General features: G+C 44.5%; 1 protein-coding gene across 3 annotated transcripts in view; it reads left to right on the forward strand.

Annotated features, from left to right (window-relative positions):
- The window catches only part of ASTN2 (astrotactin 2), a gene marked incomplete at both ends in the record, with an annotated part of 919723 nt that extends 903059 nt beyond the window's left edge, over window positions 1-16664 (forward strand). For all 3 annotated transcript variants that reach the window (XM_079706619.1, XM_079706617.1, XM_079706618.1), the window contains 3 exons: window positions 491-591; window positions 2300-2483; window positions 16427-16664. In XM_079706619.1, coding sequence (XP_079562745.1) covers window positions 491-591; window positions 2300-2483; window positions 16427-16664 — 523 coding nt within the window. The remainder of the gene's footprint in view (window positions 1-490; window positions 592-2299; window positions 2484-16426) is intronic.
- Window positions 16665-19018: the final 2354 nt, after the last annotated feature.

Genomic DNA, 19018 nt, shown 5'->3' on the forward strand with positions numbered 1-19018 from the left:
AAATCATTTTCCTGCAGCCTAAGCATCCCTGAGTTCTTTTTTTTTTTTTTTTTTTTAATTTTGCTTGTGGCCTTTTTTCAAGTTTGTTTATTTATTTATTTATTTTTGGCTGTGTTGGGTCTTCATTTCTGTGCGAGGGCTTTCTCTAGTTGCGGCGAGCGGGGGCCACTCTTCATCGCGGTGCGCGGGCCTCTCACTATCGCGGCCTCTCTTGTTGCGGAGCACAGGCTCCAGACGCGCAGGCTTCAGTAGTTGTGGCTCACGGGACCTCGTTGCTCCGCGGCATGTGGGATCCTCCCAGACCAGGGCTCGAACCCGTGTCCCCTGCATCGGCAGGCAGATTCTCAACCACTGCGCCACCAGGGAAGCCCCTCATCCCTGAGTTCTTTCAACTATTATTTCTGTGCTATGATTTTGTGTGCCTCTTTGGAACTTCCAGGGCCTTTTCTGAAGTCACAGCCTTGTGCTCTGTTTTCTTGTTGTGCTACAGGTTCACTCTTTATGCAGTGGATACACGAGGGAGGCACTCAGAGCTCAGCACAGTGACCCTGAGGACCGCCTGTCCGCTGGTAGATGACAATAAGGCAGAAGGTAGGTGACCCATTTCTTCACTCCCAAGGTGACTCCCATATTTTCACTCTCTACATTCTGCACCCAACAGTCACTAACCACCCCTCCTTTCCTGCCTCACACACGTACTGGCCCAGGGAGAAGAAAGCCAAGGGACTAAGGGGGAACACGGAGATAAATTAATCAAAGCCATGAAGGAAATTGATCAGCAGTATCTTTGCCAGTAGAAAGACTTGCTCCCCTTTTATAGAATCTGTGTTCTGACTTAGAGGCAAGGAATGGTGGAGAGTCAGAACCCCGTGACTGTGTTCTGCCCCTTGGCCTAGGCTTTTAGGGACCAATCCCTTTCTTCCACTTCAGGCTGCGCTAGAGCTGGCAAGTCGGTGGCCCCTAGAGGACCACTTGGCTTTGCTGCACTCGTGGCAGATATCATTAGCTGATCACAGCACACCTTCCCATCTAGCCCAGGGGTGACCTCAGAATCCTCAGCATAGAGCTAGAGTCAGTAACTATCAGTCAGAATTAGCATGCAAGATGAAACCTTTTCTGCTGTTCCTTGTCCATGCAGTTGTAAACATTAGGCAAAACACCTGTCCAAAAAAATAGAACCAATAAATCAGATCTACCATATACTTAGTTCTTAGACAATGCGTAGATACAGTTTCTACAAAAACATGATGGTAGCCCACGAGACCTGGTGGTCCACTTCAAGTTGAGCAAATATTTTCTAAGAACCCTGGTACAAGCAATGCAGAAGAGGCATGCTCTTCATCTTCCAGGAGTTCACATTCTAGGGGGAGAGAGAGAGAGACATTTCTTCAAATGGCTCAGTCATAAGCTCGATGATAGATGTTTGTGTGCTACCTACCAGACAAGAGGAGATGGTGAGATATTGAGTCTCAAAAGGGAGGGGATTTGAGATGGTTTCCCGGTACTTTTTTTAAAGTATTTTTATTTTAACATAACACATGAACATGGTCTAAAAAAAAAATAAGAACAATAAAGATCAGAGTAGAAAACTTTACAAAGTAAATGCTCCTTCCATCCTGAACCCAAGTCCCCCAGACTGTCCTGAAAGCAATTGCCGTTAGCAGTGATGTGGAAACATACATACATTTTGTTCAGAGTCTTGAAAGATGAAAGAATGTGCCTCCTATTCAAGAGAGCAGCCCATAACGAATTTTAGTTCATCAATTAGTAGGAATGACCGAAAGAGTAGAAATTGCCATGAATGTCAAACAGAAGAGTCTAAATTTTCTTTGCAAGATTTTTGAATGGAGAGCTGTTAGACCTGATCACAGAAATGTGTTGGGAGTATTGCAGAGAGGAGATAGAAGTTGACTATTGAGATGAGCCCAAGACAGTTTATTTAAGCCTCTGCACTTGTTTGGAATTTTCTGTTAAATCATAGGCACAAAACTTATGTTAGTGAGTGCAATTATGAGCACTAACTTTGTGCCAGACCCTGTGTTGAGTGCTTTACACGCATGTTTTAATTTAGTCCTCCCAGTGCCTCTCCAGACTATATATCGTTATCTCCGGTTGACAGATAGGAAAACTGAACACAGCTGGTCAATGACATATTCAGGATGGAATTAAGGTTTGTCTGTCCCCAAAGACCACACTAGTGAACTCCTGTATGAATATGCCTTCCTAGTTGCAAGGCATGCTTTCGTCCTCCCTTTTTCCTACTGTCCGGTGATCTGTGCCTGCAATTCTTCCTCCCCAGAGATAGCTGACAAGATCTACAATCTGTACAATGGGTACACAAGTGGGAAGGAGCAGCAGACTGCCTACAACACACTGATGGAAGTCTCCGCCTCCATGCTGTTTCGAGTCCAGCACCACTACAACTCTCACTATGAGAAGTTCGGTGACTTTGTCTGGAGGAGTGAGGATGAGCTGGGGCCCAGGTACGTGGGCATGTGAGCGCGAGTGGGGTGGTAAATTCTTCTTGCTTCCATTTGACTTTACTGGAGCCTTTCTTCCATAGGCTGGGAATGGGCTTTATGAAATAAATAAGAGTGGCAGTCACCCCAGTCATGTCAGGGTTCCAGAGGGGAAGTGGGTAGGGAGAATGAAAGAATCTTGGAATTTTAGCTTCTTAAACTCCTGGAACGTCAGATCAGAGACCTCAGTGTTCTTTCAGTCAATCCTCCCCTTATTCACCTTCCACTTGCAGTTTTAGAGATGGGAAGCATAGCTTCCTTGAAGGGATATGTCCTAACCAACATCGTACGTAGAAGAGCATGGTGACAGGGTCATGGCCCCTAATCTAGGGTTTTTCCTACTCTTTCATAAGAAATCCGAGTTTTTTTTTTTTTTCTGGAAGAAAGTCCATTGGTAACCAAGACTAAATACATTCATAAATTCAACATGTATTAAGGCATGATTTTTTGTCACCAGCAGTGACTATGCCAACCACTGTGATAGTTGCCATGGAGGATTCAACCATAACTAACACACAGTCACTATCTTCTGAAGCTTCACAAAGTAGTATCTGAAACGGTGGCTGCATATCATGCCTTGCACCCACCAATGACACCCATTCATTTATTCAACACAAACTTAGTAGCCCCTCTTTTAGGTTGGTAGTTGATAATGCGTTGTTAAAAATGTAGAAACAGGGGTGCTTCCCTGGTGGTGCAGTGGTTAAGAATCCGCCTGCAAATGCAGGGGACACAGGTTTGAGCCCTGGTCCGGGAAGATCCCACATGCCATAGAACAACTAAGCCTGTGTGCCACAGCTATGGAGCCTGCGCTCTAGAGCCCGCGCACCACAACTACGGAAGCCCGCGTGCCTAGAACCCATGCTCCGCAACAAGAGAAGCCACCGCAATGAGAAGCCCACACACAGCAACTAAGACCCAATGCAGCCAAAAATAAATAAATAAAATTAATTAATTAAAAAAAAATGTAGAAACAGTCCCTACCTACGCATAGCTTACTGTTGCAGGTAATTAAACAAGCAGTTGCAAAGAATAGGAATAATAAGGGTCAAAAGAATAGACGAAAGGGGCCCTTTGGGGAGGCAAGGCACAGACACTCGGTCTAGGTAACCCAGTGAAGCCCCCATAAGGGCTGAGACTCTGAGGCCTAAAGGGTGAGTTGGGGTCAGACCAGTGGAGGGAGAGGAGGATTGGAGGGTTTGGGGCCAAGGGAGTAGCCTGTGAAATGTTCAGAGGAGATAATACTACATAAGCAGGGGTTTTCCTCTTAAATTTTGGTCATTTGCCTGCCACCTTTATGATTTTTGTCATTTTGCCATACCATATGCAGTTCATTTATTTTCTATTTCTTCCTTAGGCCCACTTATTGAAAATACATTTGAAACGAAAACACTGTATCATTTTGTAAAGGGAAAACTAGCACCATCTACCCTTAATAAAGATTAAACTTAAGCATTCAGTACAATGGAAGAAAAACAAAAACCAGAAAACAATGTAGTTCAAGCCTAGCTGAGCCTGAGGCTTTCCCTTTAAAAAGGGAGATTAGCAAGTGTTAGAGAAGTACTTAAGACACAGTCCTGAACTAAAACTCTCTTTCTTAAAGTAATCTGGAGGAGGGGAAGAGAGTGAAAATGGGAATCAAAATGCTTTTCCTCTGTGTGATTCATTGTTGTTTAATGCTGGATCTGTGATCTTCCTGAGTACCACCTAAAATCCTTTCTCCTGCCCCAGGGGAACTCCTTCTACACTTTGGTAAACACTGTGTGGAGGAACTGAAAGAATTTCTGTGTAGTTGGAGCCAAGTGTGTGACAGCAGGAGTGGGAAGAGATAAGAAGGGAGAGGTCAGCAAGGGCCAGTTCCGAATGCCCTGTAAGTAGGGTTAAAGAGTTTGGATTATCTCTCTAGGGTAATGGGAAGCTTTTCAAGTGTTTTTCACAGGGGGGGAGATGTTATCAGATCTTCAAGGGATAAAGATCCCTCTGACTGCAGTTAGAAGCCTGGACTAGAGGTGTCTAGACCAGAAGGAGGCAGTGAGACCATAGAGGCTGTTGTAACACTAATCCAGGAGAGATGGTGCAGTGCCCTGGGTCAGGCTGGTGTCTGTGGCACTGAAGAAGATTGCGTGACTTCCTGAAATACTTCGTAGGGCAGCGTGTTATGCCTTAAATAGCTTTAAAATCACCCTGTAAACTAGGCAAAGTAGGGTATCCTCCCCATTTTATGAATGAAAAGGAATTGGAGGCCCCACAGGGTTAAATGAGCTGCCCAGAGTTGGCTATGGAGTCCGGTTCTGCCCGGAGCTTTCACCCTGAGCCCTTACAACACTTGCAGTAAACCCCAAGAATGCAAGGCTTGGTTGAGGGATAAAAAGGATCTTTGCCTGGGGCGGGCCTTATCTGTTTTGCTGGGTCCTGGATTGTAACTTTCTCCCTTTCACATGAAAGAAATGTTCTTTAGATAAAAGCTAAAAGAGAGCAGACAGACAGAAGCACAGAGCCCCAGATGAAAGCCTCTGCATGAGTCATGTCGGCTGCCATCTTGCCTGGGGACAGGGAAAGGCATTCTACTTTATTGGGCTTTCCCACAGGGTTCAGGGATTTTAGGTGGAAGCTAAACCAGAGCTTCACTCCTGACTTTGTCTTTATCATCTTCTGGGGTCCTTCCAGGACATAAATCTTCTGGTAAGGCTTTCTGGTCACCCACAGAGGCAGAACAACCCACTCAGTAATGGACCCATTCACCTCCGACCAGCTAGTCACCAGCCACTATATGCCAACACCCACTGTGCCACCCAGCTCCCTCCTTCTTTAGTCTTTCTAGTCTCTTGAGGGAATCTGAGATTTCTCTGATGTCCCACACTGGCATCAGCAGGAATCAAGGCAGCTGCATCCTAATCCATCCTGGCACTGCTAATAAACTCACTGTGCAACCTTGGCCTGTGGCCCTCTCTGGCACTCAGTCTCTTTATCTATCAAATTGTTGCAGGAAGGGGGTCCCTTTCCAGAGCCCGAGAGTGGGCTCTTGTCTAGCACTCAAAAATGAATTGTCCGAGGAGACACATGTGCTGGCAAAGCAAGAGACTTTATTGAAAAGGGGCGCCTGGTCAGAGAGCAGCAGGGTAAGGGAACCCAGGAGAACTGCTCTGCCATGTGGCTTGCAGTCTCAGGTCTTATGGTAATGGGGTTAGTTTATGAGTTGTCTCTGGCCAATCATTCTCACTCAGGGTCCTTCCTGGTGGCACTTGAGCATCGCTCAGCCAAGATGGATTCCAGCGAGAAGGATTCTGGGAGGTTTGTAGGACATATGGACTGGCTTCTCCTCTCTCCTTTTCACCTTTCCCGAATTCTTCCAGTTGGTGGTAGCTTGTTAGTTCTGAGTTCCTTACCGGGACCTCCTGTTGTAAGATGACTGATGCAAGTGGTTACTATAGGGCTTGGCCAGAGTGGTGGTTTTGGTCAGTGGTTCCCCTAACAAAATGATAGTAGTACTTTTTTTTTTCTCTTAGCAGTGAAAAAGCTGTTTTCTAAATAAAGCTTACAAAGAACCCCAGGTCTTAGCTAGAAGTCACCTCCTCAGAGAATCCTCTAAAACTTCTACCCATTTACTTTATCACACCCTCGTGTTTTAATTTTCTGTGTCGTATCTACTAGTTTTAGTATCCTATATTGCTTATGTGTTTACTTCTGAGTTATCTATAAGATATTATCCCCACTACAATGTCAGTTTATGTATAGCTAGTGATCCTTTATGTCCCATTCACTCTTGTAAGTAGGTGCTAAATGATTACTTATTGAATAATTGGATAATGGGATGAGTAGATGTGTGAACCAGATGACTACAGAGTTGTTCTGGTAGAAGCTAGAGTGGGTGGCCTGGACCGCCCCTGCTGGGTCTCCTTTTCAACTTCCCCCCTCCAATCCCAAGGGTCCCTGAGGTCTACCTGAGCTATCAAGGATCTATATAGATCACAGTTGGAAACAACTGAATTCTGCAAACTCTAAGGTTTTTCTAGATTAAAAATAACATTCTAAAAAAAATGCATTGTCCTTGCAAATATTGAGACTTGAGAATATCCTCACTTATTAATTTATGGATTCATCGATTAATTTACTGTGCTTACTATGTGCCAGACCCTGTGCTGTGGGCTGGAAACAGATGAGTGAAGAAGACAGCCCCTGCCTTTACCAGACTCAACATCTAGTGAGAAAAAGACTGGTCAGCAGGCAGATGCAGTGAAATATGTCACAAGAAGCACAGTATAAGGAGGGTGAGAAGTGTGCTTTAGAGCGATGTTTATCAAACTTCAGTGTACCGGCGAATCACTCAGGGGACTGGTTAACATTCAGATCAACTCAGTGGTCTAGGATAGGCCTGAGAGTCTGCATTTCTGACAGGCTCTTCAGTGATGCCAATGTGGCTTGCTAAAAAGCATACTTTGAGTGACACAGTTCTGGATGCAGCTGTTGGTGCAGCTAATCCAGACCTGGAGCTCAAGGAAGAATTCCTGGAGAAGAAAGTGAAGTGTATGCTCAGAATTAAAGGATGAACAGGAGTCCTCCAGGTGGAAGGGGAGGAGTGCTCTCCTTAGAAGGAACAACCAGTGCAAGGGTGAGAGAGGGTGGGGTAAGAGAATATACCTTCGTCAGGAAGGATAAATCTCAGTGGGGCAGAGAGTTCAAGGTGAGAAGGAAAAGGGAGAAAAACAAGGCTGAAGAGGTCAGCAGAGGTCAGATCATAATGGCTCTAACGAGCCCTGTTCATGAGTTGTTCTTTCTTCCAAAAGCTGGGTAAAGGTTTTAAACAGAGGATCACTGTGGGTAAATGTACCATGCTTCTTAAGGGTTAGCAACTATGCAGAACATCAAAGTGTAAAGGAGAGAGGGCAGACTCTGCCTTGAGTTCATGTCCTAGCTTTGCCACCCACTTGTTGTGTAACCTTGGACAAATTTCATCTCCATTCTGGGCCTCATTTGCAACATGAAAGAACTGGACTCCAAAGTCCCTTCCAGCTGCGAAGCCAAGGAACCAGCAAGCCCTGAAGGTCATAGAGACCAGAGAAGAGGCACACCATGAGTGTCCTTTCACCTCTAGCCCAGCATGGCTTGTTTCTCAGGAACCTAGGATGGCTAGGATAATAAGAGCTTTTCCCAGGACCACTCTGAGGTCTGGTATCATGGGATGAGCTCTATTAGGATTTTGTTGGCCTATAATCACCAAACCCCAAAATGTTCTCTACTCCTCTGTGGATTTGTGGTCATGTACCCCCATAAAATTTAGTGACAAAAAGGGTGACTCTTGCTGCTACCTAATAAATCCATCAGGCCGATGTCCTCCAGAGCCTGGTTCCCATGGCAACCACAGGTTACTGCAAACAGCTGTTCAGAGAAGACCCGCTGACACCCAGCTGTCCCAGCCATACGGTTCCTATTAGGAGAATTGAAAAACTGAACTTATAGGTGGCCAGGGACCAAAATTTGCTCCAGTCAGAATACCCTTGACCACTCTTGAGCTTCTCAGTCCTCTCAGTTATGTCTGATTAAAATGATAGAGTAGGGAGAAGAAAGCAAGCACTTGAAGAGATTTGTTTCAGTGGAATTTATCTGGCTAGATTAGAAATGGTGTATTTCTGATGTCAGCCCCTCTTGCTTCCATGGCAGACATTGCTAATAGCTCACAGAAATCATCCCAGGATTGGTTCATTCTGGGATCTTTCTCAACACAGCCAGACAAGAAGCTTTTCCCATCTGAGAAGGATTAGCACATGCTATGAACTGTCATTGCTTTGTTCTTAGTGAAAATAGTCAAGCCTGGGATGTCAGTGTACCTTTTTCAGTCCAAGATTATGTTAGCTCTTTCCTTAGATATGTTGGATTCACTCTCTTGGAATTTCTAGGACATTGGGAACAAGAGCAAATTTAGGCTTCTAGAGCCATATTCCTGTCATCTCAGATGCACTTTTATTTTTTCTGCATATTTTGACATTTCAGAAATCATGAAGGATTGTGCACAATAGATTTGCACATTAAGTGTTGTATTCTTTCTTCTTTTCTTGAAAGGCTGTAATTAAATCAATAGCATCTCTTAAAATTGATGATGTCTTAAAATGGATAAATACAAACAAGACAAACTATGACTTTTAACAAATGTCCCACAGAACATTTTCCCCACTGATAATATAGCAATGTACATAATTATCTTGAAGTTTCCGTCAGTTCAAAATTGAAATACTTCTGGGTTCATTGAGACTCAGTTATTCTTACCATCAGTTTAGGAATGAATTCTTGGAAGGTCTCATGGTTTCTTATGAGAGAACAAGGAGGAGACAAAGCCAAATGTAAATATTTTCACTAGTCACCTTACAAATCATATTTCAAACCTGGTGTTGAGGAAATATATTTACATGGCAGTACCTGAGCTTCTGGTTTTCTGTTTAGTGGGGGTGGTCTGAGGCCAAACTTGATGTGGATTTATGCTGAAAGTAACCCCAGTGAACCACTGGGAAGCCATAAAATCATGGCTTCATTGCACATACTCATCACACCAGCTTTAAAATACGTATAAGTGTATGCATGTTTTCAAAATGGAAATGCCTTTATTGTATTTTATCCTAAAGTAATTCTTGTTCATTCTGTAACATGTAAATGAGACAGTTATATATAAAATGGCAAGCACAAATGTTGTACCCCTGAACCCCTAATCCCCACCCAGAGATAAAATTAAGTGTACACGTACTTCTCCAGATATCGATACGGATGTGACATGGATATGCTTATGAGTAGGGAAACGGGTACAGACTTAAGGATACATTGACATCTACAGACCACAGTTCCTTTCCATCAACTCTGCTATGTTTAAGAAGTACATACATTTTGTTCTGTTTTCTGCTTATTTACACACATGTACAAGTCTTTTCCTATGGATGCATGTGTAAATACATTGTCTTTTTGAAGGGTCTTTTAGCCAGTTAATTATATGAATGCATCACATATTAATTTAGTCCTCTGTTAAAGACCAACTAGATTTCTTCCAACTTCTTTTCTATTATAAACAAATCTGGGTAAACATTTTGCCCACTTGCCCAATTACTTCCTTAGATCCACATGATGCTCCTGTGTTATTTCATTCCCTTTATCAACCTCTGCTAGAAAAAGTGCTGTATTTTGAAAGCTAAGGACTGAAAATTATTAATCCCTTCTCCTTGCACAATCAGGAGGAGCTAGATACCAGGGGAACTATACACTGTCCAAGAAGCAGGTGGGAAATATTAGTTGAACATTTATTTTGGCCCAGTCATTTTTATCTCATGTCATCTCCTGAACAATTAATTTTGAAGATGAAGTAACAGAGAATCAGTGGAGTTAAGTAAATTGTTCAAAGTTACACAACTAGTAAGTGTCAGAGCTCAGATTCAAAGTATTGTCTTCTGATGTCAATCTAGTGTCCTATCCAATATAACACATTGCATCCCAAAATATGTGCACAACTAACAGATAATATAGTATGAATCTCAACAGAGAAATGAAATACTTCAGCAACAAAGAGGAACATGTGACTTAGGGTAGCTGGGAAGATCTGGAAGGCCTCCTGAAGACGAAATTTTAGCGTGGCTTTGAAGCACGAATAGAATCTCAGTGAATGTGGTCCTCTCATCTCAGGAACCCGATGCTATGACAGTTGTCACAGCATGTTCTCTTGTGAACTGCTCGTCAGATGGTATTTCTCTGTGACTCAAGCCCCTAATTTCTCTTAGATTAAAAACAAACCAACAAACAAAAGCAACAAAGATCTGCTCCAGCTCCCACTGCTGTTAGATTCTGCTGTGGTCTGAATGTTGGTGCCGTTGCAAAGTTCGTATACAGTATTACAAACCTGATGCCCAAGGTGATGTAATTAGGAGAAGGGGTCTTTAGGAACTGATTAGGTCATAGGAGTGGTGCCCTAATAAATGGGATTAGTGCTCTCATAAAAGAGGCCTCAGAGAGGTCTTTTGTCCCTTCTGCCATGTGAGGGGACAGTGAAAAAGTGCCTTCTATGAACCAGGAAGTGGTTCACCAACCACCACACCAAATCTGCCGGTGCCGAGATCCCAGATTTCCCAGACTCCAGGATATGAGAAAGATATTTCTGTTGTTTGTAAGCTCCCTAGTCTATGGTATTTTGTTATAGCAGCCCAGACAGATTAAGACAGACTCTCTTCTAAGGCATACTCGATTTGATCATCTCCAGTGAAGGGGAACCCACTGGAGGTATAGAAAGACCCCACCTACGTTTAGAAGATTTTAGTTTTAAGGGGTTTTGTGTGTGTGTGTGTGTGTGCCTTCTGTTAGTTTTTGAGTGGTTTGTTAACACTTAGGTGCTTTGCTGAAGCGATCTGAGATGCTGTTCTTACTCTGTTAACCCTGGTCAAATCGTATGACCAGCCTGAGGCTTACTTTTACCACCTGAAGACTGGGACTAAAGTATGCACTATAGAATTGCAGTGAGGATTACACTTAAGACGATGCTGCATAGGTTTCTGGCACATAGTAGGTCCTCAGGCACCTGTAGTCATTATCATCCCTGACCCTCAGGGTTTTCCCCTCTTGTTTTCAGTTACTAGAAAAACATAACCATCTTCCTAAATCCCCGCTTCAGTGACACTTGATTCCTGCTTTCAGCACTTCCACAGAAGACTTGCTTTTGAGACAACCTTCAGCATCATGATCTGGCTGCAGTTTGCACATATCCCTCTTACCAGAAGTGAGTGGGGCTCTCCAGATGTGGCCTGACAAGGGCAGCATGAATGGAAGTCATTATTTCCCTTAATCTGCCCTCTCAACTTCCAGAGGTTGTGTTCCAGTTTTTTGCAACTACACCATGCCCTTGACTCTCATTAAGCTTGAGGTCAGCTAACACAGACACGTTTAAGCTCAGCTCAGGAGCCAGAGAGGAGAGAGGGAGGCCAATGGGGATGTTTCCTTACTGTCTGTCCTCTTTTTCTCCATTCCAAGGCCCCCTTAGAATTAGGTCTCTGTCCGATACCTGTGTCAACAGTGGATCGGGTAATGGTGATGGGAAGAGAATGGTCACTCCCAGGTTCTACAGTTCCTGAAGAAGCGGCATCTGAGTCTAGCTGCTGACTCCTTCACAAGCCATTCCTGTCTCAATCTTGTCTGCTGGGACCATGATACATTAATGTGTGCTGTCCCTCCTTTACCTCTGACTTCCTATCCCACCAGGCCTGGGTCCTGTCTCCAAGGAGGAAGATGTCATTTCTGGTATTTGAGAAAAGTGGTCATTCTGACCTGCGATTTCCCCCTCCAGGCAAAGCTTGGGGCATGCCTGGCCTTTGATTTGTGAATCTCCATTGCCTACAATTTATCACCCAGCACTCTCACCTTTTGTCTCTCACCCATGTCCCCCTCCTCGGCCTTTGAGCACCTCCAACCCTTCTCTTCATGGCTTCACCTTCTGAGTTCTTCTGCCTTTGTTGTCTCATTGCAAACCAAGGTGCTGAGGCATAGTGTACAGTGGAGAAAGATCAGGGGACAGTTAGGCAAACTGACGTTGGTTTAGTGCGTATTATACGCAAATTCCTGTGCTAGATGCCTATGGTGGTAATTTCATTCCAGCCTAGCAGCAGCACTACAAAATAATTGTCTCTGTCCCCATTTTACAAATGAGGAAACTGAGGCTCACGGAGAAGAAGTGGCTTGCCCTAATGGGCTCTGGAGCCTATGGCCTTTCTACTATAAAATACTACTTTGAATCTTGGCTAACATTTACTGAGAGCTAAGCAAATTACCCAGCTTATCTCATCTTCCAAAAACACTGTTATTCCCATTTTACTTTGCAGTAACTAAGAGTTAGTATGAAGAACTTGCTCATGATCCACATAGCTAAGTTATAGAATCAGGATTTGAACCTGGGACACCAGAGCCAAATATTTCATCTTAACTCTGTATACTTAGGAGCCCAGGTTCTAGCTTTGCCTTTGTTACTAACTTAAGGTGTTCCTTTAGGCAAATTATTTTCTAATTTCAAACCTTAGTTTCCCCATCCATACAAAGGCTTGGTCCAGTTTAGTTCCAAGATTCTCTCTTTGGAGATAGCTGGGCCCTTGGAGACAAAGCATTTGGTCATGTTGGAGGACTTCTCCTTCCCAACCTCATTTTGTATTTATGACAATGACTCTCCATCACCCAAAAAATAGAATACTTTACCATGGCTCAAAAGAGTCTGGATGGTCTGATCTCTACCAAACTGACTTGTCTCTCACCCATTCTTTGCACTTAACCATTTCAAAAAAACTGATGCTTTATGCCCTCTTCAGCCCAACTTTGGATGAGCTATCTCCTCTGCCTTCCCATCTACCTGAAAAATTTGTTTCATCATTGAAAACCTAGCTCAGATGTTATGTCCCCTGGCAAGATTTCTCGGAGCCCCCAAACTAATGATTGGGTGCCCACTTTATATATTCCCATAGCACCCAGCATATTTTCCAACCCAGAACTCTCCCCCTAAATTAGAGGCTGTTACTATTTCTGTCCGTCTCCTGCCACTAACTTACATAAGTGCTCAAAGCTTAAACCAGTACACAAATCCTGATGGTGGAGGTGGTGGTGATGGTGATGTACTTTCTGACATGTATCAGGGGCTTGGTGTGTGCCAACTACTTTTCTAAGAGAGTTTTACACGTATTAACTTATTTAATCCTCGCTTCAACTCCATGAGGTGGGCAAATGTTATTCCCTTTTTGTAAATAAGGAAATAGAAAGAAAAAGTAGCTTTTTAAAAGCAAGAGGAGAAACAAGCCAGCACCCCTAAGTGCAGTGACAGGAAACGCGTGACACCAGCTGTGTCTGTTCGTGGTCCTTGCTGCTGGTCTTGACCTCCCCAGGTTTCATTCTCCTCAATGCAGCTAGAAATGTTTTTAAGCAGTTTGTCTCTGAACCTGCTACTTTGTTGCTTGAAAGTCTTCAATAACCCCCCACTTACCCCTATTGAGGGCTTACTATAGATTCATTAATATTTTGTTTTGTTTTTTTAAACATCTTTATCAGAGTATAATTGCTTTACAGTGGTGTGTTAGTTTCTGCTTTATAACAAAGTGAATCAGCTATACGTACACATATATCCACATATCCCTTCCCTCTTGCGTCTCCCTCCCACCCTCCCTATCTCACCCCTCTAGGTGGTCACAAAGCACCAAGCTGATCTCCCTGTGCTATGTGGCTGCTTCCCACTAGCTATCGATTTTACGTTTGGTAGTGTATATATGTCCAGGCCACTCTCTCACTTCGTCCCAGCTTACCCTTCCCCCTCCCCATGTCCTCAAGTCCATTCTCTACCTCTGCATCTTTATTCCTGTCCTGCCCGTAGGTTCTTCATAAACACTCTTTTTTCGATTCCATATATATGTGTTAACATAAGGTATTTGTTTTTCTCTTTCTGACTTATTTCACTCTGTATGACAGACTCATTAATGTTTCTTTTTTTTTTTTTGATTTTTAAAACAACCTTTGTGGTAGATGTAGTCATTATTCCCATTTTATGGATAAGGAAACTGAGGCATAGCTGGTTAAACAATTTCCTCAATATCACAGAGCTAGTAAGTGGCTGAGGCAGGATTTGAACCTGAGCAACCAGGCTCTAGAGCCTATGTGGTACACCATTACTCTATACAACAAACGCCCCAGCTTCTAAGCTCCAGTGGCTGGGCTCCTGCCACTTCTCCCGTTTCCCACTGTGAGCCCACTTGCACACCGTATTCCACCATGAAATCCCTTCTCTCTGTGCATTTACCTAGGCTTCCTGTTATGCCTGTGTCGTCTTCTTTACCTAAACCTTACTCATTAATGAGGCTCAGCACAAGTTCCCCTTCTACAGGAAGTCTTCTTGGATTTCCCAGTCCTACCTAGGCACTGTCCTCTGTTTCCCACAGCTCCCACACCTTCTTTTATCATTGCTCTTGCCACGGGTGTTGCAATTTTACATCTGTCTGTCTTTTCCTACTGAATCGGGAGCTCTGCCATATAATAAATGCTCTATAAAGGAACCACCAATAACTTTGTCTCCTTTAACTTCTCAACTGCCCCATTTGTCAAGTGAAGAAACAGGTTTGGAGATGTTAAGTAAAGTTCCCAAGGACACCGAGCTGCTAAGGAACAGAGCAGTAACTGAAACAAGGAGGGCTGAGAGTAAGCTCCTTGGGCTCCCCCTGCGGAGGCGCCTGCCAGAGGTGAAAGAGGCCTGTGGGTCGAGTGGTAACTCGAGTGTGATTATGAAGCTATGAATTCTTGGCACCTCAGGAAATATTCCACCCAAGTGGTGAGCTATACAAAGAGGACTTTTTGAAAGGCACCTCATAAATCGTGCCCACAAAAGCTACACGCATAAGCCCAGTCCTTTTCCAGCCGCCATGCAGGTGCCTAAAACAGGCTCCCATTTGTGGGGTCTGTTGTCGTAAAACGCCCTCCCTCCTGGGGTCTCAGAGGGGCATGGAGAGGACAGCAGGAGAGAGCCTCTCATTTAGCCCCTCAGGATCCCTAGGCATCTTGAGGATGCTGAGATGTAGAGAAAAGTGGATTCCACAAGGAGATGGACACCTGGACAGCAAAGCTGACTTATGGTATGACCCACGAAAAGGTCATTTCTTTCCCTCTCCAAGCCTCCTCAGTTTCCACATCTGTAATGAGATTAGGTCAGACAAAGTCTCTCGTTCTCAAATGAGGTGATTTTGGTCCCCAGAGGACATTTGGCAATCCTGGAGGCAATTTTACTGTCATGCCTGGGGCTGTGGGTGCTACTGGTATCTTGTAGGCAGAGGCCTGGGGATGCTGCTAAGTGTCCTGCAAGACTGTCCCCACAGCAGAGAATTATCCAGCCTACCTGTCAGTGGCGCTCCTGTTGAGAAACCTTGGACTAGGTGATCTCAAAGATGCTTGCTTTAACTTTCTCTGCAGCCATCAGGTCTCCCCGAGGATCTGCTCTCTGGTGCTACATAAAGAGCTCTAGATAAGTGCCTAATGATGATCCCCACAGTCCAGGCCGATTCTTGCGGAGACTAGTGTCCAGTATGACCTTGATCCTGAGACATCCTCACAACAGTTCTCTATAATAGAAGCTATCATTTATTGGGAGCTTACTCAGGGCCAGCCTTTGGGCATTTCTCTTAGTTAATCTCACAACCAGTAAGGCCACCATCACTATTTTAGAGATAAGAAAAATGAAATAGAGAAGTTCTGATTTGGGTATATACATATAAAGGCTTTCATGAATTTAGAAGCACAGAGGACAAGACTTTATTCTGACTATGAGAAAAGAGTATGAGAGAATTAGAAAAGTAAGAAAGCGGACAGAGAGGGACTTGGTGGGTGTTCAGGCATAGATCCAAATGCCCAACTCCAATGGTCAACCTGATGTTTGACCTTGGTCAAGTAGTATCACCTCTCTGAAACCTGGGCTCCATGGCTATTGAATGTGTGTGGAAATAACAATATTTTCAGGACTGTTGTGAAGATTATATACAAATTTTTTAAGTGTATGTAAAGTACCTACCCAGCATCTAGCTCATGGCGTTAATACATTTTAGTTTTTGTTCTCATTTATCATTGTTATAATAATTTACACTTACTTGGTCAGAGTCCTCAGGCTGCTTACCTTGTAACGCTTGTATCTCAGAAGTGAAAGTGTTAGGTCGAAGGTTATACCGCTCTTTTACTTTTTACACATTGCACAGTTAAAGAGGACAAGTTCCAAGGGAATTTTGAACAGGTGTTCAAAATACCACATTCAAGTCAGGCACGGCCAGGGAATTGTTGGGACAAGAAGTCCTCATCTGTCTACTGACATTTACTCACCCCCCTCAAAGGCCTGATGCTTGATCTAGGCCCCTTCCTTCATTACCGCCTCCTCTGTCTTCCAGGAAGGCCCACCTGATCCTGCGGCATCTGGAGAGGGTGAGCAGCCACTGTTCCAGCCTCCTCCGAAGCGCCTACATCCAGAGCCGCGTGGACACCGTGCCCTACCTTTTCTGCCGCAGCGAGGAGGTCCGGCCTGTGGGTATGGTGTGGTACAGCATCCTCAAGGACACCAAAATCACATGCGAGGAGAAGATGGTGTCCATGGCCCGAAACACGTATGGGGAGTCCAAGGGCCGGTGAGGGAGGGTGCTGCCCTCCGTGAGCACAGAGACTCTCCGTGGGAGGGGGAGCGGTGCTCTCGTGGATCCTGGGGCCTGGGTGGGCTGGGGGACAGCTGAGGACGGGCCTGGCAGATGAGGCTTGCCAGCAAGGCCAAAGCAAACTCTTTCTCTTGTGGATAGCCAGCAGAGAACTTTGTAACCACTGGAATTATTCATTTCCCCCTATCTTTTATTTTTTTCTAAGATCTTATTTGACTCTATCAAAGTCTCTCCTTTTTAAACATTTTCTTCTGGATGGTGGTCAATCCCGAGGCAGGAGCTTTCAGGTGGAGACCAAGAGGCCTTTCCCCTTCTTCCTTCCTCCTGCTACACTCAGCTTCCTTCCTGCCATGAACCCCAGGAGGAGACCTACGGAGAGACAACTGGACCTCTTCAGCATCAGGAGGGCATCCCCGAGGATTGTTGCAGTGAGGAAGCTTGGGTCTTTAGGACTTTGTTTTTCGGACGCGTTTGAGTCTGCAGGACCCCTGCCTCTTCCTGCTGCCTGTGGGTCTGCCCAGAGTCCCTGCAGGGCTCTCCATGCATTAAAAATTCCTATTGTCTCTCTTTCTGCTCGGGTGCTGTTTCTTACTGATGGGGGACTTCCGTCTGTTCACTCAACAGGTATTTATTTATTCTCTCCTATACACTAGGCACGCAACTAAAGACAGAGATGCTCCCTGTCCTCAGGGAGTGTACAGTCCAAGGGAAATTATAGAGAGGTAGCCAGTTATTTCAGGCTGTGGTAGAGGAAGAATGGAGGTTCTCTGAGCTCATTGCTGGGTCGTGAGACAACTTGGAGGGTTCTGAAAAAAGTGATGCCTACGCCCAAAAGATGGGGGGAGGAGAATGGGATTTGCTCCAGGCAGGTGGGACACTGTGAATAAAAGCCCAGAGATAAGAGAAAGCATACTCCTTCGAGGGCTGCAAGCACTTTCATTGAGACTAGAGATCAAAGTAGGAAGAAGCAAGAGGTAAGGCTGGGAGCTAGGCAGAGCACTGGAAGCCGTGGACAAAAAGTTTGACAGTATTTGAAGTAACTGAAAGCCACTGCGGAACGTTAGCAGAGGAGTCAACTTGCTCTTTAAGAAAAATCATTCCAGCGCCAGAATGGAGGTCGGACCGGAAAAGGCTTTGAAGACGGTGACTACTGTCATTTTCCAGAAGTGATGGCAGTTTGGATCCTGAGGTAATGAGGGAAACCTTCCACCATTAAGTCTCCTTTTAAATGGCAATTGTTTACTTCCGTTGTGTTCCCGGGGAGGGTAGTGAGTACAAAGCGGCTGTATATGTCCTTAACTTCCTGGCAGGAGCTCAGAGATGCTAGCCTGCTGGAGGAAATGGGATGTAGGTCAGGTGTTTCATAACGCGGGGACGACACCTGTTAGAGTGAGGGGCGCAATGGGACTTCAGAGGGGAAAATACTGAATATCAGTAGAATAAAAGCAGTTGAAAATAAGCGTATTTCTCAGTTTTGATGAGTGCTGATGAGATCCATAATCCCCTTCCCGAAAACCTACATGCTGAATTCCCACCAAAGGACCGTAATAATCCACATGGAGAAATAAAGCAGAAGGATATCCTTCCTAACGACTCAGGTGCCTAAAGATCTGCTCAACCTCCAACCATCTAAGCTCAAAGGTGCTCTTTTAAGAAATGTTACTATTATTGGATTTACATTTCTGTAAGTATGAAGGTGGAATTTAGATGAATCAATTCCCACTACAGTGTTCATGACTACTCTTCCAAGTATAGTACAGTCAGAGAAGAATCAACATCTTTCAAAAAAAGGAGGAGGAAAAGAAAAGGCATAGAGTTCTTGCCTATCTTAGTCAGTTATGGTATAAAAGAACATCATAGATTAGGTGATTTATAAACAATACAAATTTGTTTTTCACAGTTCTGGAGGCTGGCAAGTCCAAGATCAAGGCATCAGCAGATTTGGTGTCTGGTGAGAGCTGGTGAGTTCATAGGCAGCCGTCTTCTTGCTGGGTCCTCACGTGGTGGAAGGGGAGAGGGATCTCTCTGGGGTCTCTTTCATAAGAGCACTAATCGCGTTTATGAGGGCTCTTTAGGACTTGTGACCTAATGACCTAATCATTGACCTAATGACCTAATCATTTCTTAAAGGCCCCACCTGTAAATACCATCACAATGGGGATTCGGTTCCAACATATGAATTTGGGGAGTACACAAACATTCAGTCTGCAGTATTGCCACATGCCAGGCCCTACTCTAAATTGCTGGCATGTGTCCCCTTTCCGGAGCCCTAGGTCCCAGGCCTTTACCAAGTCACCCCATTGCTATAGCTTTCCACTGTCTTGACACAGCCTG

Source organism: Hyperoodon ampullatus (genome assembly GCF_949752795.1).
Source record: "Hyperoodon ampullatus genome assembly, chromosome: 6".
Taxonomy (NCBI): Eukaryota; Metazoa; Chordata; class Mammalia; order Artiodactyla; family Ziphiidae; genus Hyperoodon; species Hyperoodon ampullatus.